This window comes from Eulemur rufifrons, chromosome 18, assembly GCF_041146395.1.
Source record: "Eulemur rufifrons isolate Redbay chromosome 18, OSU_ERuf_1, whole genome shotgun sequence".
NCBI lineage: Eukaryota > Metazoa > Chordata > Mammalia > Primates > Lemuridae > Eulemur > Eulemur rufifrons.
In genome coordinates, this window is record NC_091000.1 from 69559583 (window position 1) to 69585622 (window position 26040).

Consider the following 26040-nt stretch of genomic DNA (forward strand, 5'->3'; position numbering starts at 1 on the left):
GGTGGAGGTGGGTGGCTGGGCACGCTCCAGGAAACAACCACTTCTGGGAAGTATGTTGTGACAGAGGGTGATGTTAGCGCCAGTTAGAGCGTTTGTTAAATTATAGTGACTTGAAAGTGAGCTTCTATATCCCAGGTGTCAGCCAGTGAATTATTTTTGCCCTCATGTAAACCTGTCACTGCACAGTGTTAAAGACAGATGGAGCTTTGCATAGAAACTGCAAGAGGAAGCAATAATGCTTATATTAAAGACAAATATAGTAGTTTCATTGCTATGTTGAAACAATCAGCTGATGTGGTAGTCGTCACAAGATAGTGCTTTGTGGTAGATTGCGGCAGCAGTAACCTCTCCCATGCTGCATGCCCTTTTCAGTATGACTGTACCACTCCCTCCCCTCATAAAGGGGAGAGTCTCTGCTGTGGATTTTGCTCAAAATAATTTCAATCCTAAAAGGCCCACAAAATAATGCCACATTGAAGTGGCGACATCTACTTCTACACTGCAGAATGGCAGGAAGGTGTTGCTGAAGGAGAAGCCTATTTTATTGTCACTAGCACAGCCTCCTAGGTGAGGGACACTGCAGATTGTGATCTGGAGGGAAAGCAAACATCGCCAGATGGCATGAAAGCGCCCTGTGATTAATGGGCTCTTCTGTGAGCCACACTACCTAGCGAAATGCTGAGGTTATGGCAGCTATGTCCTGGGGCAAAGCACGTCATGAATTTGCTGGGAGGGTTTAGAGCAGTCTGAATTGAAGCTGTAGGCTTCCCTCAGTGCACTTTCCTGATCCTCCTCCTGAGATTCTTGAGCAAACAGCCAGCCTGGTTCAAGCATAGTACCATAAGAAAGGCACTGCCGCAGAACCTACGCCCGGATGGGAGTGGGGCGAGGATTGCCAGGAGAAGAAAAGGAGAATAAGTGAAGCAGATGAACAGTATGTATCATGGAGGGTATCATTCAAATAGAGTAAGTAGCTGGAGCTCAGATAATTGTCCTCCACATATTCAAAGAAATTACAGGCAGCATTTTTTTTTTTTTAGGTTTACTTAAAGCAAAGGCGGACAAATTGCAGTCCATGGGCTTTGTAACTGTTTTACTGGAGCACAGTGATAGCCATTTGATTCCATATTGTCCATGGCTGTTTCGTGCTATTGACAGCAGAGCTGAGTAGTTACAACAGAGACCATATGGTTCACAAGTCTAAATATTTACTATCTGGCCCGGTAAGAAAAAACTTTACTGTCACCCTCGCTTAAATAAAATAACTGAAAGAGATAAAAAGTAAGTTGGTAGTGATAATGAAAAGTATGGAAGAGAAAAAGAAAATCATTACAGAAATTGAAGCCACATTGGCACCAAAATTTAAAGTAAATGTTACTAAAACAATCAGTTGAACAGGCTGGAGGAAATCACATAAAATCATATGGGAAAAAATAAACAAAAAAGATTAAATAGGAGATGATGGAGAAGATAGAACAAAAAGAGGTACAACATATGTATAATTGGTGTGCCTGAAACAGAAATGGAACAAAGAGATAAAATATATTCGAAGATAAATTTAAGAAATAAATTCATAGTTAGAATCTGCATATTGAAAGAACAGATGATATCTCAGAAAAGTTGACTCAGAGTAATACAAGACTAGGAGCTTTTAGGTTTTGTATTGTTCCAGGAAAGAGAAAAGTTAACCCCAGCTTTGGAGCTTGTAGCTGAGAGTACCTGGCGAGAATAACAAGATAAAGGGCAAGGCGGATTTTGACATAGCCTCTGTCAGTACATGTGGTGTCAATGCAGAAGAATATGTTAGCCTCAAAAAAAGAAGCAAAGAGCTATTATAGCTTTCTATATTGTGTTCTATTTTTGGTGTTTTTCTTACCTAATTTTTTTCTGTTCAGTAACTTTATATCATTAAAATGTCTGAAACATCCTTAAACTAAGGAGTCCACATGCCACAGCATTTTTGCCAGTGAAGAAAACTAATAGACTGAGAGGGCCATAAAGCTAGACTTTGGTTTTATGCCATTTGATTTTGTTAATATAATTTTATAAGTGTGTCTATCACCCAGATAATGTGCATTGTACCCGTTATGTGTGAATTTACTCATCCCCTCCACTCCCCTCCCACCTGCTTGATTTCTGTTGAATTTTACTACCATATGTACATGTGAGTGTTGATCATTTAGTTCCAATTTAACAGTGAGTTCATGTGGTGTTTGTTTTTCCACTCTTCTGAGACTTCACTTAGGAAGCTGGTCTCCAGTTCTATCCAGGTTGTTACAAAAGATATTAGTTCACTTTTTTTTTTTTTTTTTTTGAGACAGAGTCTCACTTTGTTGCCCAGGCTAGAGTGAGTGCCGTGGCATCAGCCTAGCTCACAGCAACCTCAAACTGCTGGGCTTTAAGCGATCCTACTGCCTCAGCCTCCCGAGTAGCTGAGACTACAGGCATGCGCCACCATGCCCGGCTAATTTTTTCTATATATTTTTAGTTGGCCAGATAATTTCCTTCTATTTTTAGTAGAGACGAGGTCTCACCCATGCTCAGGCTGGTCTCAAACTCCTGACCTCAAGCGATCCACCTGCCTCGGCCTCCCAGAGTGCTAGGATTACAGGCGTGAGCCACCGCACGGGGCCTAGTTCACCTTTTTTATGGCTGATTAATACTCCATGGTATACATATACCGTATTTTATTAATCCACTCATGTATTGATGGGCACTTGGGTTGTTTCCACATCTTTGTGATTGTGAATTGTGCTGTTATAAACATTCAAGTGCGTGTGTCTTTTTTTATAAAATGTCTTTTTTTTCCTTTGGGTAAATACCCAGTAGTGGGATTGGTGGATCAAATGGTAGGTCTACTTTTATTAATAGTTCTTTGAAGTATCTCCATACTACTTTCCATAGAGATTGAACTAGTTTGCAGTCCCACCAACAGTGTATAGGTGTTCCTTTCTCTCTGCATCCACGCCAGCAACTGTTGTTTTGGGACTTTTTGATAAAAGCCATTCTAACTGGAGATAGGTGATATCTCATTGTGGTTTTCATTTGCATTTCCCTGACGATTAGAGACGTTAAGCAAAAATACCAATGTCATTTTTTTGTAGATCTAGAAAAAATAAGAAAAAATAGTTCTATGCTTCATATGAAACCAGAAAAGACCCCGAATAGCAACCTTAAGGAAAAAGAACAAATCGGGAGGCATCGCTTTACCAGACTTCAAGCTATACTACAAGTGTATAGTAACTAAAACAGCATGGTACTGGCACAAGAACAGAGACATAGACCAATGGATCAGAACAGAGAACCCAGATATAAAACCATTTTCATATTGCCATATGATCTTTGACAAAGCAGACAAAAACAATGGGGAAAAGAATTCCTATTCAATAAATGGTGTGGGAAAATTGGATTACAACATGTAGAAGACTGAAACAGGATCTGCCCCTCTCACCACTCACAAAAATTAATTCACGATGGATAAAAGACTTAAACCTAAGGCATGAAACAATAAGAACTCTAGAGGAAGAGATTGGAAAAACTCTTATAGATATCCACCTAGGCAAAGAATTTTTGAAGAAGACACCAAAGACAATCACAACAACAAAAATGAATAAATGGGACTTGATTAAATTAAAAGGCTTCTGCACAGCCAAGAAACAATCAATAGAGCGAATAGACAACCTACAGAATGGGAGAAAATATTTGCATGCTACACATCTGATAAAGGGCTAATAACCAGAATCTACAAAGAATTCAAGTAAATCAGCAGGAAAACATCAAACAACCCCATTAAAAAGTGAGCAAAAGACATGAACAGAAGCTTTTCAGAAGAAGATAGACTAATGGCCAATAAACAAATTCCCATAATTTTTATTGGAATTATTTCATGGACTTTCTCCTCTGGAAGAAAACATATATAGAGCTACTATTCTAAGATTTTTATGACAGTAGCATGTAAAGCACAAAAGCACAAGGCTGAAAAAGCAGCAGCAGTCAAATACACAGAGTTAAACATAACCTTGATTAACATTTCTTGTTATTCATGGATGCCAGCTCAGTTAATAAGTGTTTGTGGCTTGGATGCTGAACTGGAGGTTAATGGCAAGGTATAAGCAATTGTAGAATCCAGATTTTTAAGACAAACACACATCACGCCACGAAAGGCATGCATGGAATCAGGTGTAGTCAGTCGGCTGTGGTGATGTACTTTGGGTGTTCTCCTTCACTGGTCCAGCTGTGAACAGCCTCCAGAGCTGGCGACTTGTCAAGCAAAGAGGAACTTCACCGTGAACCTCCGTGGCATTTCCGCATTCAACATTTGAATGGCCAAATGGGAGACTGTGAGAGAGGAGTATTTTTATTTGAAAATTTTTTAATTAAAATTTTATTTTGACTTCTCTAAATTCGATTTGTAAAGCAGACAGGTCAATTATATAGTTACAGGAGAGCACACGTCCAAATTTAATATTTATGCCCATCTCGACGTGGCTGTCAAATGTCGATAGTGTGGAGTCACATTTTCCTTAAACTTCATGTGCCTTAAAAGCAAAATGAATGTAAGACATGATTTAAAAACTGCACTGTTCGTTGGCCATTAAGGGACATTTTTATGTTGCAGAAAGAATCTGAAGCCCTAGTACATTCCTTCACTGATTTTCTTTCCTCCCTGTGAGCTGGATTAAAAAGCAGGAGAGTTTTTTCATGTGCAGTGGTAATCAGGTCAGGACTAAAAGTAAATAAGTATCTGAGGAAGTGGATAAGCCAGGCACATCCTCAGAGGGCACTGAAGGAATGCGGGAAGACTCTGTCTTTTTCCTCCTTCATTCCTTCAGAGACAAAGAGAGAAGACTGACATCTAAAACATGTAACCTCAAAATTGCTCTTCTGTCAGAAGCCAGAGCTGGGTGGCGATGTGATCACAGATCGTGGTCTGGCCGAGTCATGGGTCATGTGGTCCAGCCTGTGAACAGGAAGGTGAGAGCAGGGCAACTTTTGCCTCAGTTGTGCCATCCATCAGAGGATAAATGGAGCAGATCCGAGGGTGCAGCTGTATGAGGCGGCGACGGCTGCGTCCTTCTCACACAGGGGCCTTTGTCTCCGGGACATGATCTAGCATTACGGCGGGATGTACTCGGCCTGGGCTTTGTGGCAAATTACTAACCCATTATCACACCAGAACACAGGATCATTTATCTTCTAATCCAGAGTGTCACCTGTTCTTCATTTACCAGTCAATAACCATTAATTATGCTCAGTGGAAATTTAAACAAAGCCCTTTCCCTCTGTTAAAACCAGTAAACTATTCAGTAATAACAAATAAATCTGGAGTTGTATATCCTTTCCCTTCCCATTCCCAGACTGGAGTCTGGTACAATATGAACTTGAGAGGAAATGCCTAGAAATTGATAGGTCAAAGGCCACAGATAGTCTGATGGAGAAGAAAAGAGCAGATTCTTGGCTCTTGCTGTCCTGCAAAGAGAGGCTCCTTACTGATCCCCAGATTCCTGCCGGGAACACGACAAGCACCAGGGGCCCGATGCCCATGTTTAAAGTGGTCCACCATTAACCAGCAATCATATTTTCTCCTTTCACTTTTTAGCAAATCCTTGCTTTCTTTCGCATGACTAAAAATAGGATTTTTATTTTTTGAGACCATTCTAGCACAGCAGAGTGTTTCTAAAGAAATAAAATAAGCTGAGTGGTCCTGAAAGACCTATTTGAAATGTTATTTTTAGAATGGAAATTTGAGTCAAACACATTTAAGTGTATTTACCCCCTTGCATCTAATCCCTGCAGAAGAATGTTCAAATAGAAATTCTAGCCAGACGCATAATTTAATTTTTCCTAAAAACTCTGAAAGTATTTTGGTAAAATCAGTTTGTGTGAGTGTGCACGCACACGTGCCTGTGTATGCGCGCGCATGGGCACACGCATGCGCTCTCGCCGGTGCGGTGGGAAGGTTGCCTTAGTTGGGAAGGGTAGCCGGAGGGCAGGCTGGGTCCCAGGGAAGCCACCATGCTGTGTGCTGCTGGTCACAGGGAAACCCGGCGAGACGGCAGGAATTCATTCCAATGGCTAGACTTGGGACTCCGGTGCGGAGTCGCGAGATCGGCATTCCCAGACAGATGAGGGGATGGGGCGCGCCAGGCCGCGGGAACTTCACACGCAGGCACAGACCTGCGGAGCAGCCACCCCACTGGGCCCCCGCTAGTGCTCAGGCCTTGGCGCCCCTTCCAAAAAAGCACCCCTCTGAGGGGCTTCGTGACATGTGGTGTTGGCCAGGGGCTTTGGCAGCAGGGCCTGCGCTGCATTCCAGGCCCGGCTCCTCCTCTTGGCCCCCAGCATTTAACGGCATTCAGGAAGCTACCAAGCCATTGTAGACTCCTGCTGGGTGGCCTGTCCCAAGAAAGAGAGCAGCTTGTATTATGTGCCTTTTAAAAACTGCTCAAACTTTATTAGTAACAGTGGTAGTAGTGGTATAACATTTAAAGAGTGCTGTGACTTAATTCATCAACCATGATCTCTTAATGCAAAATGAAACTATAGATATTTCACTAATATGAGCAAAACTTTCTCCCAGCCAAGATAATTTCATCTGTCAGTTACTTTACAGTATATCACTAAACTTGAAGCTATTGTCATTGTCCCAAGCAGCGTGCCATATCTTCAAGGCATGTAAAATTGCCTAAGATCTCATCTTCTACAGAAAAAAATATAATTTAAAACAGTCTTGTAACAGGCCAAAAATATCTATAAGAAGTAACTTCAAGTAAAAAAGATTTATTTTTCTTTTTTAGAAAGCTGCCACAAATTCAAATGAATAAAGCAGGATTAAACTTTTTTGGTGGCATTTTCTAGGAGAAAATAGGCTGCCTCATTGATTTTAGCAACCTGTTTTCAACTTATCCAGTAGCAGCTAGGCAGACACCAACCAAAATAGTTTCGTTTAAATGTTAGGACAACAGTTCAATGCATATAACATTAGGGTCTGTGTTATAATGAAGTGTGTATTCTTTTTACCTTTTTTATTTTGAGAAGTGGGTGCCAGTGATAAAAAATATTGACTTTTTTTTCAATTTGGCTTGGATTTTTCTTAGAGACGTGTTCCTGTTGGATGGCTGCTGCACTTAATTTTTTAAAATCTGTATCTCCTATCCATTAAAAAAATCTTCATAATTAATGTGAAATTCCAAGATACAGAAACAATACACCTGTGTGCTATTGATAACAGTCTTCTAACCAGGGGGAGCCAGGCTGTGACGGTACCACCAGTTTGTGTCTTGGACACACAGCTGCATTTTTACCCAACCGGATTCCTGGTTCTTGTGGAGAACGTATACCTGTATGATACATCCATTTAGATCAGTGATCCCCAACCTTTTTGGTACCAGGGATTGGTTTCGTAGAAGACAATTTTCCATGGAGGGGGTCGGCAGAGCTCCAGCGGTGATGCAAGTGATGGGGAGTGGCAGTAAATACAGATGAAGCTTTGAAGCTTCGCTTGCTAGCCCACTGCTCACCTCCTGCTGGGCAGCCGTGTTCCTAAGTTTCATGGAAGATAATTTTTCCATGGAGGGCAGGGGGAGGTGGGGTGGAAGGGTGCAGGGGGGGAAGGGCAGAGTTCAGGTGGTGATGGTGATGTGTGGCCCAGTTCCTAACAGGCTCCAGCCCGGGGGTTGGGGACCACTGATTTAGATCACAGTGTGGAGACTGAGTACCTTACCCTGAAATGCTGCCGTATGAAACCCTTAACTCTGGTGTAAATGTTTTCATTCTCAGACAACTTTTTAAAAATACTAGTACTATTCATTGCATGATCCTTTTTCTATTAATCTTGTTTATTTTGCTTTTTGATTGGTAAATTTTCAAATTTACTGTTCAAAATTAGGTTAACTTTTGAGGACAAACATCTGTCTTTAAATGATTTTTCCTTGCCTCCCATATATTATATAAAAAAAATTAGACAATACTTTTAAAACTGTTCTTTTTGTAAATAATACCATAAAAAGGTTATTAGCCAGAGATGCTGCTTGACATCACATTCCTCCAGATTGTGGTCTGAGGATCTGCTGCATGAGAATCCCCTGGGATGTTAAAGATAAAGATTCCTAAGACCCATTTCCCAGGTCTCTGAGTTCACTCCTCTGCCTCGTTGATTTTTAGGAACAAACATGTTCCCCACATGATTCTGATGCACATGATAGTTTGAGAACTGTTGTGACAGTGGTTAGAATACTGTAATAAAATCACACTTATTTTCTAGCTACACGTCCATATCCAGTTACGTGCAGTGGATAACATTGTATTTCCAAAGTGGCTGCTGAATGCAACTTTGACATGAATTTGCCTCTTTTTGTCCCTAGGCAATGTGGCTGATGTTGCAGAATGATGAGCCAGAGGACTTTGTCATAGCTACTGGGGAAGTCCACAGTGTCCGGGAATTTGTCGAGAAATCATTCTTGCACATTGGAAAAACCATCGTGTAAGTATACCTGAGAGTTGATTGCTGCTTGATGGCCAGATGCTTGCTGTTCTGCCTTGGTTCTGTTCGTCTTCTTCCCGGTTCCTTCCTTTGTAAAGCAATACAGGGAGTTCCAGTGCGGAAAAGGGACTTGGTTCTTCGCTGCATCCAACCCCACTTACATTATATGTTAAATGTTGGTCAGCGTCTAAACCATGTCTTATTAAAATTTCTTTTATCTTTCTTATTTTTAAAATATTTTTAAATTTTTATTTACTTTTAAATTTTATTTTTGTTTCTTAAGTTTTAAATTTTTTTATCTTGGTGTAAATACCATCTTCTGTGATTTTACTGTGGCTCATTCTACTCTTACCAGATCAATATCATAACATTAAACAATCTTTTTAATACCTTCACTTGATATTTTTAAAATTTGAAATCATCAAAAACTTACAAAAAAGTTTCAGAGACATTGTAATCTTTTTTCTCTGAACCACTGAGACTCATTTGCCTACCTAATGTCCCGTCACCCTGAACTTCTGTGACTTATTTCCTACAAACAGGGACATTCTCCTACAGAAACTCAATGCACCATCAAACTCAGGAAATTCACAGAGATAAATTATTATCGTCTAATCCACAGATTCTATTTGAGATTTGGCAGTTGGGCCAATGTTATACTTTATATTGAAATGATCCAGTTTATAATCATGCACTACATTTACTTGTTTTGTTACAGTATATGAATTTTGAAGTCAGATTTTTATTGAAATATTTGAAAGATTTGTGGGAAATCCTTGATTATAGATAAAAGATTCTTTTTCATTTTTGGTGATTTTTTTCATTGTGGTAAAATACAGATTACATAAAATTTACCAGTTGAACCATTTTTAAGTATATAATTCAGTAGTATTAAGTACATTCACAGTGTTATGCAACCATCATTACTATCCATTTCCATATCTTTTAAAAATGATTTCAAGCAGAAACTGTGTGCCCATTAAATAATAATTCCTCATTCTCCCTTCCCCCAGCACCTGGTAACCTCTGTTCCACTTGCTGTTTCAATGAATTCGTCCACTTATACTTCATATAAGTGGAATTATATAATATTTGTCCTTTTGTGTCTGGCTTACTTCATTTACCATAATGTTTTTATAGTTCATATTTCAGCATTTCTTTCCTTTCTTAAAGGTTGAACAATATTCTATTGTATGTGTATACCATGTACATTTTGGTTATCCATTCATCTGGTGATGGACACTGGATTGTTTCCTCCTTTTGTCTAATGTAAATAATTCTGCTGTGTCCATGCATGTACAGATACCTGTTTGAATTCCCACTTTGAGTTCTTTGGGATATATACTTCAAAGTGAAATTACTAGCCGGGCGCGGTGGCTCACGCCTGTAATCCTAGCACTCTGGAGAGGCCGAGGCAGGTGGATTGTTTGAGCTCAGGAGTTCGAGACCAGCCTGAGCAAGAGCGAGACCCCGTCTCTACTAAAAATAGAAAGAAATTATATGCACAGCTAAAATATATATATATATTGAAAAATTAGCTGGGCATGGTGGCGCATGCCTGCAGTCCCAGCTACTCGGGAGGCTGAGGCAGGAGGATCCCCTGAGCCCAGGAATTTGAGGTTGCTGTGAGCTAGGCTGATGCCATGGCACTCACTCTAGCCGGGGCAACAGAGTGAGACTCTGTCTCAAAAAAAAAAAAAGTGAAATTACTGGATCATGTGGTAATTCTATAGCTTAACATTTTGAGGAACTACCAAATTATTTTCCAGGATTCATTTTAAAAACATAAAAAGGACTTTCACTTCTGGCCATGATGGAATAAGAGAAACCAGATTTAACCTTCTATTTTAAAAAACTAGGAAACTAGACAAAATACATGAAGCAACTGTTTTAGACATAGAACAACAGGCAGTACAGGACTGTGTTCCCTGACAGAAAAGAAAGAAACAAGGGAACCCTGCAATCACCTTGGCTTTCTTCCTGTGGGCACAGTCTGGACCCTGTAGCAGGGAAGAGGCCATCAAGCAGAGAACAACTACTGTCTTGCTGAGTTAAAGAGGCAGCAACCAGAATTCAGGGGTCAAGTCTGAGGTACCTGGACTTTGTGGGGCAGAGTTCTAGAAAGATGGGCTCTGCAAAGAAAAAGAGCTCCAGAAATCTGCATAGGGGTACCCTTGAGTCTTTACAAAATAGTAAGATGCATGTATGCAAGAAACTCCCCAAGCTTGGACAGAGAATCACCTGGGAGCTGGGGGTTGAGTGTTTCCTAGAGCTCGCCCCAAACTGGAAGGCATCCAGGTTTCAGCCAGCCGTGATGGGGAGGCCTTGTTGATTTCTCAGAGATTGCAATATAGACTCTGGAAGGGCTGTGCCTCAGTAATGGGGCTAAATATAAGTTTCAAAAGGATCAAACTGGGCACAAATAACTTAGCTTCCTGCCATGACAAAGCCCAATATTCTTCAAGAGAAGACAGAAAATCTAGTCACTCAACAATGTAAAATCTGCAATGTTCAGCATTCAGTCAAAAATTAAGAGGCATGTCAAGAAGCAGGAAAACATGACCTATAACCAAGAGAAAAATCAATCAATAAGAACAGACTGAGAAATAATAAAGATGATTTGAGCACATGAGGATGTTAAAATAACTATTATAACTATGTTCAAGTATTTTAAGAAAGACAATAATATATTGAAGAGAGAGAGGGAACATATATTTTAAAAAGAACCAGCTGGAACTTATAGAGATGAAAAATGAAGTATCTGAAATGAAAAATTCACTGTTGGCATTGAGAGAAGATTAGATACTGTAGAAGAAGAGACTAGTGAAGGGAGACAGAATACTAGAAATGATTTAAGATGAAGCACAGAAAGAGCAGTTTCACTGACCTATGGGACAATTACCAAACAACTTAACATGTGTAATTGGAGTCCCAGGGGAAGCAGGGGAGGGACACAGAAAAAGAATTAAATAATAGCCAAATTTTTCCCAAATTTAATGAAAACAATAAAATCATAGATCTAAGAGGCATAATAAACTTCAAGCAGAATAAGCACAAAGAAAGTCACACCAGTATGCCTCATACTCAAAATTCTGAAAATCTTAAAAGCAGCCAGAAAAGAAAAATAATTATTTACAGTGAAACTCAGTTTTATGACCATTTGGGGAAACACACTTTTATAGAACTTCAGGAGCACATGCTTCATTCTCCCAAGGACACTCCTTTAATTTCTTTATTTCCTGACTTGGCCAATTCCGTCCTCTATACCATATGGTATAATACCGTGGTTAAAAGCACACGTCCAGCGCCACCCTTCCTGGGCCTGAATCCCAGCTCTGTAACTTCTTATTAGGGTATTTACGTATCCTCTCTGTTTCTCCACTTTCCCAACTTTAAAATGGGCGATAGAAGAGTCCCTACCCCCAGGAATGGGGTGAAGATTAGATAGGTAACTATATGTAATCACTTTTAAAACAGCACCTGACACATCGTAAGCTCTCTATAAGTATTTGCTATTAATGAAGTGGGTGATTGATTGAAAACATTTGTCAACAGTGAATTCAAGTGGTCAAGAAAATACAGAAACAATAAATTTGGGCAACTGATTATGTTTCGGGACAAGAAACAGTGTAAAAAAAAAAAAAATCAGACTAGCATTTCATGCCTGCATGACCAGAAGAAATTTAACACACTTAGGAAAGATAGGCAATTGCAGGAGGAGGAACAAGCTTGTTTGGATTTTGTTGTGTAAATGTGGTGGATCTGGTGAGACTTCTCTTCCTCTGTAACAGCTGACTCCTTCGGAGAAGACTTGGCCATTTATTAGAGTTAGAACACCTTTGTGCGAATCCATCTCCCGCAGAGCAGGGTTTCTCAAACCTCAGTATGCTGTGAATCACTTGGGATCTTGTTAAGATGCGGGTGCTGAGTCAGGTCTGGGTGGGGCTGAGACTCCACAGTTCTAACAAAATCCAGGGTGATGCAGACACTGCAGGTCTGGGGACCATGTTTTGAGGAGCCAGGCCTGAGAGAGTTATAGAGCCTCAAGTTCGAAATGAACCTTGACAGTTACCTTTTTCTTGTTCTACCTTATTTTTGTCACTTGGGATTTTACCTTTCCTGGTAGACTAGAAAATAGGCTCTTTCGGGCAGAATTTGGTGTCTGATTCCTTTCTGTACCTTTTATTGTGCCTAGCACAGTGTCAGACATATGGTAATTAAATAGAGACTTCAGTGAATCAATAATGGAAATAGAATTTTTGGAAGTTGGGAAATGTGATTTGAGGTTTTTTCTGGTGGGGGAAATGTTGCTCAAAAATGAAAAGACTTACAAATTCTAGGGCTTCCTGTGAGAACAGGTCAGGGGGCATCTGCAACTGGCTTAGTTCCCTTCCCTTGTTTTGTGTCTGTTCCTCACATCTCCAGTATTCATAAGATTATTTAAGTGCTAATTGAATTTAATTGCAGTTGAATTGAATTTATCATCTGATAAATAGAGGTAAGAAGAGTTCTCTGGACTTCCTGTCTCTGTCATTAATCAGTAAGGAATGCTCTCGGGCAAGACAAAGAGACCCACAAAAGCAAGAGTGGCACCTCCCCTCTCCTCCTGTGGTTTGGAGAGAGACAGGCTAAAAGATAACTGGGAGTTCCCAAGTACACAGCCACAGTTTCCAGAAATTCTTCTGTCATCCATGACTGAACTGGTCTCTAATGTGAGAAGAGATGCTACGCTCTGATAAGGCAAGTCACCCAGAGCTGGAGGAACCACGTGGTTTATTCAGCAATCATTAAGTACCCAATCCCACCAGGTCTTGATGAGCCAGGTGTTTTCAAATCAACTATTTAATTTATTGAGTAGTTTGCTTACTTCAAAAATTACAGTAGGCAATCTGTCAAAAATGGCCTTGGAAATGAGAGAATGTCCAAAAGCTTATTTTGGGGAAAACATTTAACATGCTTTCCTATAATGTTTTGCATGTTAAAATCTTTGACATTGCTTAAATCCCAACAATAAGTGAAAGTCCATAAAGCCACAGCTGGTATCCTTGTTTCTAGTAGTCTTAAGGTAATTTTGTTTCTGAATTGTAATTAGGTACAGCAAATACTTTTAATTAGAATCAATTTATAAAAGTCATTTTTCATTCACCTACATTTTCTTCCTTACTGAGCCAGCTGACTCACAAATTAGGAAACCTGTTGGCGAGGGTGTGGAGAAAAGGGAACCCTCGCACACTGCAGGTGGAAAGGTAAATTAGTGCAGCCGTTGTGGAAAACGTATGGAGATTCCTCAAAATATTGAAAATAGAATTACCGTACGATCCAGCAATCCCACTTGTGGATGTGTATCCAAAGGAAATGAAATCAGTGCCTCAAAGAGATGTCTCTGCACATTCATGTTATTGTGGCACTATTTACAACAGCCAAGATATGGAATCAATCTAAGTGGCCAATAATGATGAATGGGTAAAGAAGATGTGGTAATATATACACAATGGAATACTATTCTACCATAACAAAGAATAAAGTCCTGTCCTTTGTCATAACATGGATGAATCTGGAGGATATCATGTGAAGTGAAATAAGCCAGACACAGAAAGAGAAATACTCTATGATATCACTTACGAAATCTTAAACAAAAAGATGATATCATATAAGCAGAGAGTACAGTGGTGACTACCAGAGACTGTGGGGGGAGGGGAGCCGAGGATGGGGAGACACTGCTCAATGTCCAAGAAGTTACGATGAGACAGCAGAGAGAAGTGCTGGTGCTCTGTTGCACAGCAGAGTGACTAAAACTGACAGTACTGTGTGGTACACGTCAAAATAGCTAGAAGGGAGGATTTTGAATGTTGCCACCACAAAGAAGTGATAAATGCATGAGGTGATGGATAAAATACCCTGATTTGATCATTATACAATATACATATATAACAAAATATCAAATTATACTCCATAAATATATAATTATAATGTGTCACATAAAAAATTAAGGAAACTAAAATAAGAATACTCAGGATAAAAAGAGATACTGCCCAATTATTATTTTGTGACATTTTGTCCCAATATAGATCCAAGTTTATGAATAAATGTTATCAATTCATGGCCTAAAAATAAATAAATTTGTTTGGCATAAAAACATCATTCAGGAAACTATATTAGAGAAAATAAAGAGTGGGAAGGCAAAAATAAGCTTTTTTTTTTTCAAACGTTAAATACAATATGGGGAGTTGAAAAATGGCATAAAAATAAAAACCAAGAGGATGTAAAATAATCTTTGCAGTGTAATTTGGTCATGAAGATTATGTTTAGGCCCTTTATTTTTTGAAGAAACTATTTCATGTTTCAAAAATATTGTCCATATGCTTTTGTGGACTTAAAAACATATTGCTGGATTGATTGTGTTTGTGATTGAGATTTTTTACATATTTTTATTAAAATTTATGTTGCTTCTAAATAACCCCCCAAATTTTTATTAAAATGTATAGTTTAACAGAAATTAACATCCAATACTCTATAGTAATCACTTTTTTAAATGAAGAAACTCCCAAAGATAATTTAACAAATTTATATTATATATGTAACTATCACAGTTTATAGTTAAGCTAGTCTAATGAGAAAAATAAGATGTAGGAAGCATAACATCTTATTCTTTAAAAATATGTGCATTTTTGTTTGTGTTTTCTTTAGGAATCAAACATGGTATTTTATTATTAGGAGTATTCTATTAAGCTCCAAAAGTTGTGAAGGATGATATATATGAATGATTTTTAAATGTGTGACATGTTATTATGCTAATAAAACAAAGATTTAAACATAATGAAAGTTTTTATATTAAGAAAGGAAGAAAAGTGAGTGGACATTTTCGGTAGTCAGAGTGGCCTCGGGGACCGGGGTCTGGGATGGCCTCCGTCGGGCCCTCTCCTCCTGGGCTCCCCTGCGCCTGCAGCGTCGCCTCCGTCCTGCAGCTGCTCCTCGGGGCGGAGGGCATCATTGACTGCGTTTCTGGGGACACAGCCTGGCACAGTCAGAGAGGATAGAGCCTCTGAGAGCAATCCATTTAGAAGACCCTGAGGAAGGACTGTGACTGGCCCCGTGGGAGACCTGTCGTCATGTCCAGACCGGCCACTGTAGCTAGTGTGGCGGTATCCCCAGCCGCGGGCCTGTTGTCGGGGAGAGAGACCTCTGGGGCGGGGAGGCGCAGCTGGAAGTCTCCAGTTTGAATGGGGGTGCGTTGGGGGAGGAGCAGGGTCCCCACCACCCCGGGACGCCCCTGCAAATGGGCTGTGAGGCAGGCAGACAGCACGAGCTCCCCGCGGCCTGCAGTATGCAGTGTGGGCCCGGAAGCGTGCCAGGAGCCGTGCGCCTACCCAGTTTCATTCCACGTCTGGGGCACTGTTGCACTGAGGAGGAAACTGAGGCACAGTGCAGTTCAGTGTCTTCCCCAGATCACTAAGCCAGAGAGGAGTAGAGCCAGGATCTGAAATGAGTGTTTTCTGACCCAAGAGGCCCCTCGTTCCTTTATGTTGCACTTTTCATCCTTCTCATTCATATCCTTTCAAAAACCTTTGTGATGTGGCATTTGCAGTGAAAACAGACCCAGGCCTGCATGCCTGGGGAGAGGGAAGCCATAACCAAATGCAAAGAGAACAAAAGCACCTAAATCTTGGCTTTTGAGCTTTCAAAAACCCAAGTTCTGATGAAATAAAGCAAGATTTGAAGGATTTTGCCAGTGATAATTTTCACTATAACGGTCTTAAGCCCTGTCAGAAACAAATTCTCTCCTAAACCACAGCACCTCTCAGCTCCCTGAGCGCCTGCCACCCCTTTGGGGCTGCAGGTCTGCAGCTGTGAGCAGTTGAGATAGAAACAGCGTCTCGTTCCCGGTCTGTCCACGGTGGGTGTTCCGTAAACACTCAAGTGAGCACAAGTGGCTATCCCCAAAGCCAGCTGGTCCAGAAAGTCCTTCCAAGAATGCCCACTGTCACCCTGATTTCCCTCGGTTTCACAGTTAGCATGGCGGTGACAGCTAGAGAGAAGCCACCATGCTTCCTCCCTAGAGGGCTGTCAGCTGTCCTACTAAGAAGGGATGACGAGGACCTAAATTCAGCAAAGGGCATGGAAAACAGAGGCATTGATTCAAGAGAGACTTAGAATCAACAGGATTTGGTGAACAATTGGACTTATTAATAGAAGGTGAAGGAGCACCAAGGTTTCTAGCTCATTAGTGGTGCCATTAAGATAGAAAGCTTTCTGTCCTGTCATAGTTTTTACCTGCTTTATGAGACAGGCAAGTCGATATCTGAAACAGTCTCACTTTTGCTGTTTTAAGATCTGTTGTCTCTTCCCATTTCTGCGACTATTTTTAAAAATATCTGTTGTAATGTTCACCGAAAAGGCTTGACAAATGTGTTGCCATCTATATATTTAGAATCTGCACAAATATTCCCTCTTGAAGTCTTGACATAATTTGAGTAATATTTGCTTTGAATTTATCAGAAAACAGTACATTAATTAATTTGAGTTTGGGTCAGTAGAAGATATTCAAGGGAATAGGTCAGTACCACATACAATCCTGATAAAATTTAAGGTAGTGTTTGTTAATTAAATTCTCATGCAGTCGTGTGTATCGAGAAGGCAGCCTCATGACAACAGCTGTGTTCTTCTAAGAGCATTGCCAGTCGGCTGTTTGAAGGAGGTTGCATTGTTGAGGATCTGTTTTGTTTCTCACTTTCCCACCAGTTTATTGCTAAATACAAAATGTGCAAAGGAAACACTTTTCCACTACAATTAGAGTGACAGTAGGATAAGCCAAACAGGCAAATACTTGTCTTGACTAATTTTCTGTCATTAATCTAGTTAAATTTTAAGAAGAGAGTTGTAAGAATAGCCTGCAACCATGTGAGAACCCACATCTGCCGCTTGCAGGGAGGGGGACATGTTTCAGATGGTGGAAATATTTAGTATAGTTTGTGGTATTGTATTTACATTTTCAGTAAAAACAAGAAGGGTAAACTTATTATACTTTAAGAAAGAAGCTCATTTCTAAAATCCTGCTGGCGTAGATAACAAGCCATTTTGTGCTCATGCACGATCCTCCCTCACTTGATGTTGTTTCCTGGTGGGTGGGATTTCTGGACCCGGCACCTGCGCCTGAGCCCTTGGAGGCTGATCCTGAAAACACGGTATGAAAGGACAGCCACTGGATGCAGGCCCCAGGGTAGGACAGGAATCCAGCATCCCCGTGGCCAGCACAGCTGCTAGAAGGCGTTCCTTGAGCGTCTGTGGGGCTTGGACGCTGCACTGTGGGAAAACAGGTCCTTCCGGTCAGCCACTGTGGACAGACAGGATTTTCCCACAATGTGCAGCACGTCCAAGGGGGCCTCTGCAGGGGGAACGTCAGGAGAGGGACGATCACTGTGGCTTTGCACTCTCCTTGTAGGAAATTTCAGCCACCTCTGAGCCCGCTGATGGCTTTAACTCCCACCTCAATCTCTTGCTGAGCCTTCCTTTGATGTCTGTGCTGTGTGATGGGCTGAGTGAAACCTGCGCGACTTCGTGGTAGAAAAGTAACTCGCCTGCACTCTCCTCTCGGAGTCTGCCATTCGAGCTACAGAAATCAGTCCTGGTGAGAAAACCTGCACAGTAAAGCCGACTCTTGAGTGTAGGTACCATGAGAGCTTTCTGGAGAGACTCTAAGTAGACTTAGACCTTCAAGAGTATTCACGTTCTATTTAGTCATAGTAAAGAGGTTGGACTTATCACATAAGCGTCAAGTCACCATTTAAAGGGGGTCCCTTTCTGCCCCTTTCGCCTCTCGCTTTCTCTGTCTCCCTCCCTCCTACCCTCTCTCCTGTCCCCCTGGAAATCTAAGCCCTACTGTCATTTACATTTATGAAATTCTAAGATACTTGAATGTTCAACCCTTAAGAACGAAACGACTACAGTAAGCTGGGTGATGTGTGCCTCTGGGGAAGCAGCAGGCTGTGAATTATTAGCACGCATAGGATCCCGTGCGAGCCCGGGCGTCGTGCTGGCCTGTGGCGTCCGAGGCAGCCCTCATTCCGTCTCAGACGCAGCTGATGAACTCACTAGGTAGCAGGTCCGCTTTAGTTCTTAGCTAAGGATCTAGCAGAGCCTCAAAATAACTGCTGGCTTCATAATCACGTAATTAAGCAGCCTGACACCTCGTACCTGACACCTAGCAGATGCTCAGTAAGTGTGCTCTCTGCCCACCTCGTTTTATCTCAAAGCTAAACTCACTGAAGAGACTCAAAAGACATTTCCTTGCCCTTGAGAAGTATAGAGTCTAACTGGATGATAATTAATAAGAACACATCATTCACAACCATCTGCACATAGATGATGGCACTGTGCACGTTGATTGTATCCGTACCAAAGCAGAAGTGCCACGCTGAAGACTCGAGTGGCGTCTGCAGAAAGGTAGATGCAGGCTGGCCCTTGCCTGAAGTGGGAGACCGAGATAGTCAGGAAGAAGGAAAGCATCCCAGGTGGGAGGCTGGAGGCGGGAGTTAGGGGACTGTGTGGGCGCTGGGCAAGCTGACGAGCTGGGGTGGACCAGCCTGACCACACTGGGCTCATCCAGAGACGCCTGCAGTTCCACTACCACTTCCCACTTCCTGCAGGTCTTAGCTCTGGCATCCTGCCTCCGGCCAGCACCCTCCCTCAACTGAGTCCCCGGGCTCTGACAGCACCCTGGCTCTCTGCATCGTCCCCCCACAAGATTGTGGGGGCCACAGACTTTAAGCTTCTTAGGGACAGAGACCACGTCTAGCTGACTCATGCCTGTGTCCTTAGCACCTGGCTTGGCTTACTGGCTGGCACTTGGTGGGTGCTCGGTGGAGACTATGGGAGTGGAAGGGAGGGAGGAGGACGGACACGGCTGTCCAGGTGGAGGAGCTGCCGCAGGCCCAGCGCGTGGCTGCCACTCCCCACTCCGCAGGGGCTTGAGTGCAGCCCAAAGCGCTGCCTCCTGACTGCAGCCCTGGAGTGAGGCCCCCATACCTTTCACCCTCTCCTGCAAAGCAGGAGACGCTCCACCCATGTCCTTTGGGGGTGGATAGTATGCCCAGTTGCATTGAAGTAAATAAAGACAAAGGAGGCGGGGGAAGCACATCTGGCAATCCATGTAAGGGTAGCCTAGGGAGACCGGGGCTCATTGAAACACAGGCTGTGCATCTGAAAATTCTTTCACTGCCATTTCCACAGCTGAGAGGCACCTCCAGTCTTTTCTTTTTTTTTCATTTTGATCCCTTGAGCCACCCTCAGTAGGCACCACCACACAAGGCTTTTTCCGTTCCGTTCATTTCGCCAGTTGATTTCCTAGAGACAACGCGTAAGAAAAGACTGTTTGCCAGTAGAGCCTCTCTGTTAGTGTCTCCGTGATAGTGACACAGAGAAGAAAGCCGGGGAAACACTGACCCGTGGACGGTTCTTACCGAAACTTATGTTGGGAGGGGCTTCCCCATAACAATGGCAGCACCCTTTGGAGAGGATACCACACCCCTGGGCTCACGTCCAGTGTGAAACAGCGGTGCCGCCTGGGGCCTTGCCTGGCAGTGTCGGCTGCAGCCCCCTCCCATGGGGCTGTGAGTTGCTGTGCCCGCCACACTTCTTCTTTCCCGTCATAAACTGCAGGTTATGCTGCCTGCCTGACTCCTGGCATCCAGATTCGGCGATTAGCGTTTATAAGGGCCCATGATCTGGAAGCACACAGTTAATGCAGATGTCAATCTTAAGAAGTGCCTTCTATGTGAACAGCTGTATAGTGGACTGAAATTTTACATTTTTGTTGTTGTTGTTGTAGTTGATTATTCATTAACCACAACATAACAGCTGGGCTTGTTGCTGCCAGAACTATTATCATCACTAATATAAATAAAATGGCAGAATTCTGAGCATGGGGAGAGGCAAACCAGTCCCCATCTCAACAGCAGTACAAGGGCGCCGTACAAACTGATGCTCCTAGGTCCAGGGTACACCCTTTAGACTAGTGATGTCTTGTCAACGTTGGAGCAGGGTTTATGACTAAACAGTGGTCCCTGGGCATAAAGATTGCCCACTCCTCACCCTCCTGGCTCAACAGCAGGTTGCTCCTGACACCCTCGGGGCAGAGCCTCCTCCTGACCTGTGGCTCCAGCCCTCTTTCCTCTCAAGAGAGCTGTCACCCAGCCTCCATAGCGTCCTCCCTCCCTTGCAGATGCCCCCTTGGGCACTGCCCGGCTCTCTCCCCCCCTGCTCTGCTAAAAGGCATCCAGGAGCCACCTCCCCGTGTTGCCTGCCTTCCCTGTTCAGCTTCGGACACGCCATCCAAGCAGCTCTCTGGTTTTCCTTTTTAAATTTCTAAAGTCTCTTGTTTCACATTGTCTTTTTTTATGTAACATCCTATTCTTGTTTCTTTGATATCATTCCTGATCGCTCGCGTGGGGATATTAAAGGTGGCTTGTGTGGTGGCTTTCAGTTTGTTTTGGTTTTTAGTTCTCTTCCCCCTGCTTGTTCTGTTTCCTTCAAGTTGCCTTTTTTCAATTTGTTTGTTTTGATTTCTATCTTTCATGTACGCAGTTTTCCTCATCTATCTGGTAATACTTGGTTTTCTGCTTATGGTTAAAGGTGGGGGCCTAAAAAGCTAATTAGGAGCTTTGAGAGCATAGTTAGAGCTTGTTGACTATGTCATTGTAGGATGACCAGAGAGGGCCATTGAGGTGAAGAATCTCTGATGCCCAGAGGAGACGCCCCAGTGTCCTGGCTGGAGGGAGGTAGGCCTGCCAGCCCACCAGGGGCTGGGGCTGGGGGTGGTCTCAGCATTCAGCATGCATACATTCCCTGAATTCCGCCATCTTCAGCATGGTGACCCGTCTTCACTGGGCCTGCAGCCTTCAGTCCAGCGACCTTCTACCCCAGCAAGGGTGAGACAGTTGCCAAATGAGAAGTCAGGAAGGGGTTTGGGCACCAGACTGCTTCCCAAGGAGACTTGCAATCAGCCCTCACTTCCTGAACATTTGGGGGCTTCTGCAAATGTAAATTGGGCCCAGTCTCAGCTCTCCCACTGTTGGCTTAGGAGGCTTTTCTAGGGCTTCTGCTAAGTCCTTCAACACTCATCCATCTGCTTTCAAGCTTCCAGAATTTGGCGTCTCTCATCTCCTTCCTGTTCTATTAGCCCTTGTGAGTTTATTCCTTTTTTGAAAGGGGTCTGCGGAGGGAGCAAAAGTGTGCAAACCACTGTCTTCATCCAGAAGCTGATGCTTCTTCCAGGACCAGTTTATGCCGTTTACTAAATTTCACCTACTTCAGCCTCCTACTTCCATATCCACGCCCTAATAAAGTAGGCTTTCTTAAGACTAATTCCCGAGAGGTTTTGTGATATTTGGCTCACTGCAAGGAGTGCATTGCCCGCCTCCCACTTAGGTCCAGTAGTTCCCCAAACTTGACTTAAGTAAGCGATTGACTTTGCTTTTGTTGTTCCGTTAAAGGGATTCCTAGTGGAGTAGATTTTAATAGCACCTTATCTTGCCTTATTGTGCTTGATTCTGTTATTCTTCAGTGCTTTCTATTGCTGTTTAGTGCTTACTAGGAGCCAACAATTTATTTTAAAAATGGAATTATATAGGATCCCTGCTCAGCGAGCTGTTGATCTAAATTAGGGGCAGTAATTCCTGTTAATTAGTCGAATCCTCTCCTCTCTGTCAAGCCACCGTAATTTCATTAACATTGCAGCTCTGCCCTGAGTCATAACACTACTTGTTAGGACAAGTTAGCTGTTACCTTTTATTTGTTAATACAAGTGTTTCATGTATTGTTGTAACTGAGTGGTTTTTGGCCCTTGGCAGAAACTTTTGCTTACTGCCCTCATGCAGACCTGGTGTAAATTAGAAAGTGGTTTTTGCCAACTCAGTTCTGCTTTGAGCCATCTCCTGGTTACATTTGATTACTCAGTGTAGCTATACTAACTGTAGGGGGCAATGCCATGCCCTCAGAGACTGTTTTGACCGAGGACAAGCATTTGCAAGATGGCAAGCAGCATTCAGACAGCAGCAAAAAAGGCTTGCTGGGAGCTCGTGCCTGTAAGTGCCAAAGTAGCATGAAACCCAAGTCTGACTTGCAGGCTGTACTTATATAAGCCCCTGAGAGGGGAAATGTCCTTCCTTCAGCCTTTTCCCATTTCAGCTAGTGTTACAAACCCCAAGTGTTAGCCTGTGACTAGCAAAACAATCAGAGAACCAGTAGAAGACACAGTGAAGCGGTCCAACCTTGCATCCTGTTGGTATAAACAGGAATTAAATACTTTCCTGCAGTTGAGGGTGAGGGGGCACCCTTAACCTAATGGGCCAGAGTCGGGGTGGGCACCTGTGGCCTGCAGGCCAGATCCCAGCTGAGACCTGGTTTTTTTGCTGTCCTAGAGGTAAAGATGGGTTTTACAGTTTAAAAGAATAGTTAAGAAAAAAGAAGATGACAATGATGAAGAAGGAAAAAGGAAAGATATATAACAGGGACTGTATGTGACCTGACAAGCGTGAAGTATTTCCTGTCTGGCTCTTCACAGAAAGCCTGCAGACCCCACTGAAGTCGGAGAGCCCACTGGCACGGCCTCAGTCCTTTCCTGACCCGCCACTCCCTCCCACAAAGGGACAGCTCTCCACGTCTTTACCAAGGCGTTATCAATTTAAATGTGTGTGTGTTTGTGTGTGATTTTTAAAAACCGGATCATAAATAGATTTGAATCACCAGGTCTCAAATCTGTGGCATCTGAGGAGATTTGCCAATACGAAGGACAGTGGGATATATTTGTGCACGTAAGTCAGCATGGCCCATCGTGGACTAAACACCTGCTGCAAATGGAGAAGCCGGTCAGCCAGCTGCAAATAGTGATCCTGTTCGCCCTGTGGCTCAGGTGGAGACACTGTAGCGAAGGTCTCTGCCGAGCTCCTTTCTCTTTGTGAAGTATGAAATGCGAACAAAAATAAAGTTAAAACATGCCTAAGAAATACAGATATCCTTTCACTTACTGAAAGCCTAACCAAAGAAAAGTTCTACTTAAACAATTTTTAGAATTAAATTTGTAACTTGTTTTAAATCATGATTTAACCAATTATCCTCCTTTGCTGTGGGTATTGGCCACATGAGCCAACATTTGGTCTTTGTTCATTATGGTCTTTGCCCATAATGATGGGCAAGGGTCATCACTACTTTAGGTTATCTCATTTTAAAACGTTTTCGATCTCTATGCTCCAAAAATTCACTTATCATTTTCAGGTGAATCTTCCAAAAATTTAGCTCTAATCCTACCAGTCCCTTTGCTTTGAAATTCTCAGACCTACATGATCTGTTGAATTGATCTAATCAACACTTAGAAAGAAGTTGAACCAAATAAATAAATTAACAAACACGCCTTTTTAAGTTAATTAATTAATATAAAAGCCTGGGAAAATGACTAGTTGTGCAGTTTTATATTGTTTGACATATTCTGGTATAATCTCTGTGTCATGGGACATTTCTCATATTTGCCTTGAGTCCACTGGAAAATTCAGCACACTAATAAACTGATTATTCTTCCAACCATGAAATAGTTGCCTTTGCTGTCAAGAAGTGATTTGACAGAACATTCAGATGATTAATCAGAAATAAACTTGTGAGGCCAGTTTATGTCTCTCAACCTATTCCAAAATATAACTGTGATCAAAATTTAATGTTCATCTTCAATGGCACCTGTGACTTCCATAGTTCAGTAACGAGTCTAGTGTTCTGTTCTTCCCTTTGGTCCCCCATGGTGACTGGGATCCAGGGAGCACACAGAACTGTCCTGTGTTCTAGGATTTGTCTCCAGCTGATAAAGCAAAGTCCTTCTAAGGACAAACATTGAGGTCAAATATAAGTCATACTTTTTAATTTCTTTTCTTTCTTTGCCAAAAGATTTCATTTGTAAAAATAAGTACTTCCAATTATATAGTATAGGCTATCATTTGGATATTAGATTGTAGAGATCCAGAAGTCAACATTAAGCCAGTGGCTTGATTTATAAAAAATGAGAACATAAAATGGAGAAGTCGAATTTTAGCGAGAAGCTGGTCTTAAGGCACACGAGTGTATCCTGCACTGTGTAAACTTGAGGAGTCAATCCTGGTACCCTCACTGATGTCACCTGTGGATGTTCAGGAAAGGAAACTCAAGTTTCCTTAACATATTAGCTAAGTCACAGGAGGTTATGGTAGAGAGATGCTGATATGCCCTCTCTTAGCAAGATATGAACAATAAGTTGTGTACTTTTTGGAGGTTTCATCACTTGATATTTATTAACGAGACCCACCCTGACTGGGGAGAACAGGGGAACGTGTACGTAATCTAGGGATGAATTGAATGGTTAATTAGGGCATGAAACTCTCAAATGGAATGCATTGAATTAACACTAAATATCCCTAAAACTACAAAAGGAAGAAAGAAAGAAAGGGAAGGACAAAGGACATTCATTAATGAATTCACAATAATTGACTGTATCAAGAATAGTCTAAAGAAATGCAAAATCTGTGAAATCTCTGAAAGTTGTCCAATTCCTTTTACTGGCTAATCTGTTCATTTCTAATGCCTCACTTCTGAATTCATCATGATTTTCTTAAAAAGACAGGGGAAAGAACCCTACCCCTCCAAAACAGATCCAGAGAGGCTGTGAAAGTCCCTGTTGCAGGAATGATAAAGTTACCTGTCAGCCTGTGCTGCCGGTTAATAAGCTTGGGCTTCTGCAGGGAGAAGGCGGAGCCATCCTGAGGTGCCAAACGCTCCCAAGCAATTAGGAGCTGATTAGGTGTTTGTCCTCTTTACAGGTGGGAAGGAAAGAATGAAAACGAAGTGGGCAGATGTAAAGAGACCGGCAAAGTTCACGTGACTGTGGATCTCAAGTACTACCGGCCAACTGAAGTGGTAAGGACCCCCCGCGGCTGGCTGGGAAAGGGCTCTCGCAGAATGCCGGCTGCAGCCTGCCGAGTTGTTTCGCTCTCTGGCAGCTCCCAAACCAGAACACGGTGAATTAGATTTGAGATGTTATTCTCACCACAAAATTCATTGCTCTATAAAGGAAAAAAATAGTAAAACACACCCAAGGAAGTTGGTGATTTCAGAAATGGAGACTCATGTCGTAGGCAGATCGCATCATGCTAGTCTCCTGTTCTGGTGCCTGGTCCCTGATACCCACAGGGTGTCCGACTCCTGACACCTCCCAGAGCCGCAGACCTCCGGGACCCGGAGGGCCTGCCTACCTCGCCAGCTCGGCCTGTGCACACACAGCCCGTTCGTGGGTGCACGCTCACACACACCTAAGCCACACAGCGTCTCGCCTACATTTTTTAAGACTCAGCTCAGGAACCACCGTGTCCAGGAACCCTTCCTTGGCCAATGTGCCACTACCACTGAAATTTCCACTCCTTCCTTATATCCGTATTGTATGCTCTACATAATTCTATTATAATACCTATTACAATTTATTATCATTGTTATGTGTCATTCTACCATTACCAAACTGGGAGCTCTTTGAAAGCAGGGATCTTTTAAAAATA

The 26040-nt window shown here is 42.4% G+C and overlaps 1 protein-coding gene across 3 annotated transcripts in view; it reads left to right on the forward strand.

The window, feature by feature from the left end:
- GMDS (GDP-mannose 4,6-dehydratase) overlaps positions 1-26040 on the forward strand; it is a 602981-nt gene that overhangs the window by 476379 nt on the left and 100562 nt on the right. For all 3 annotated transcript variants that reach the window (XM_069493190.1, XM_069493188.1, XM_069493189.1), the window contains exons 8-9: positions 8364-8482; positions 25312-25408. In XM_069493190.1, coding sequence (XP_069349291.1) covers positions 8364-8482; positions 25312-25408 — 216 coding nt within the window. The remainder of the gene's footprint in view (positions 1-8363; positions 8483-25311; positions 25409-26040) is intronic.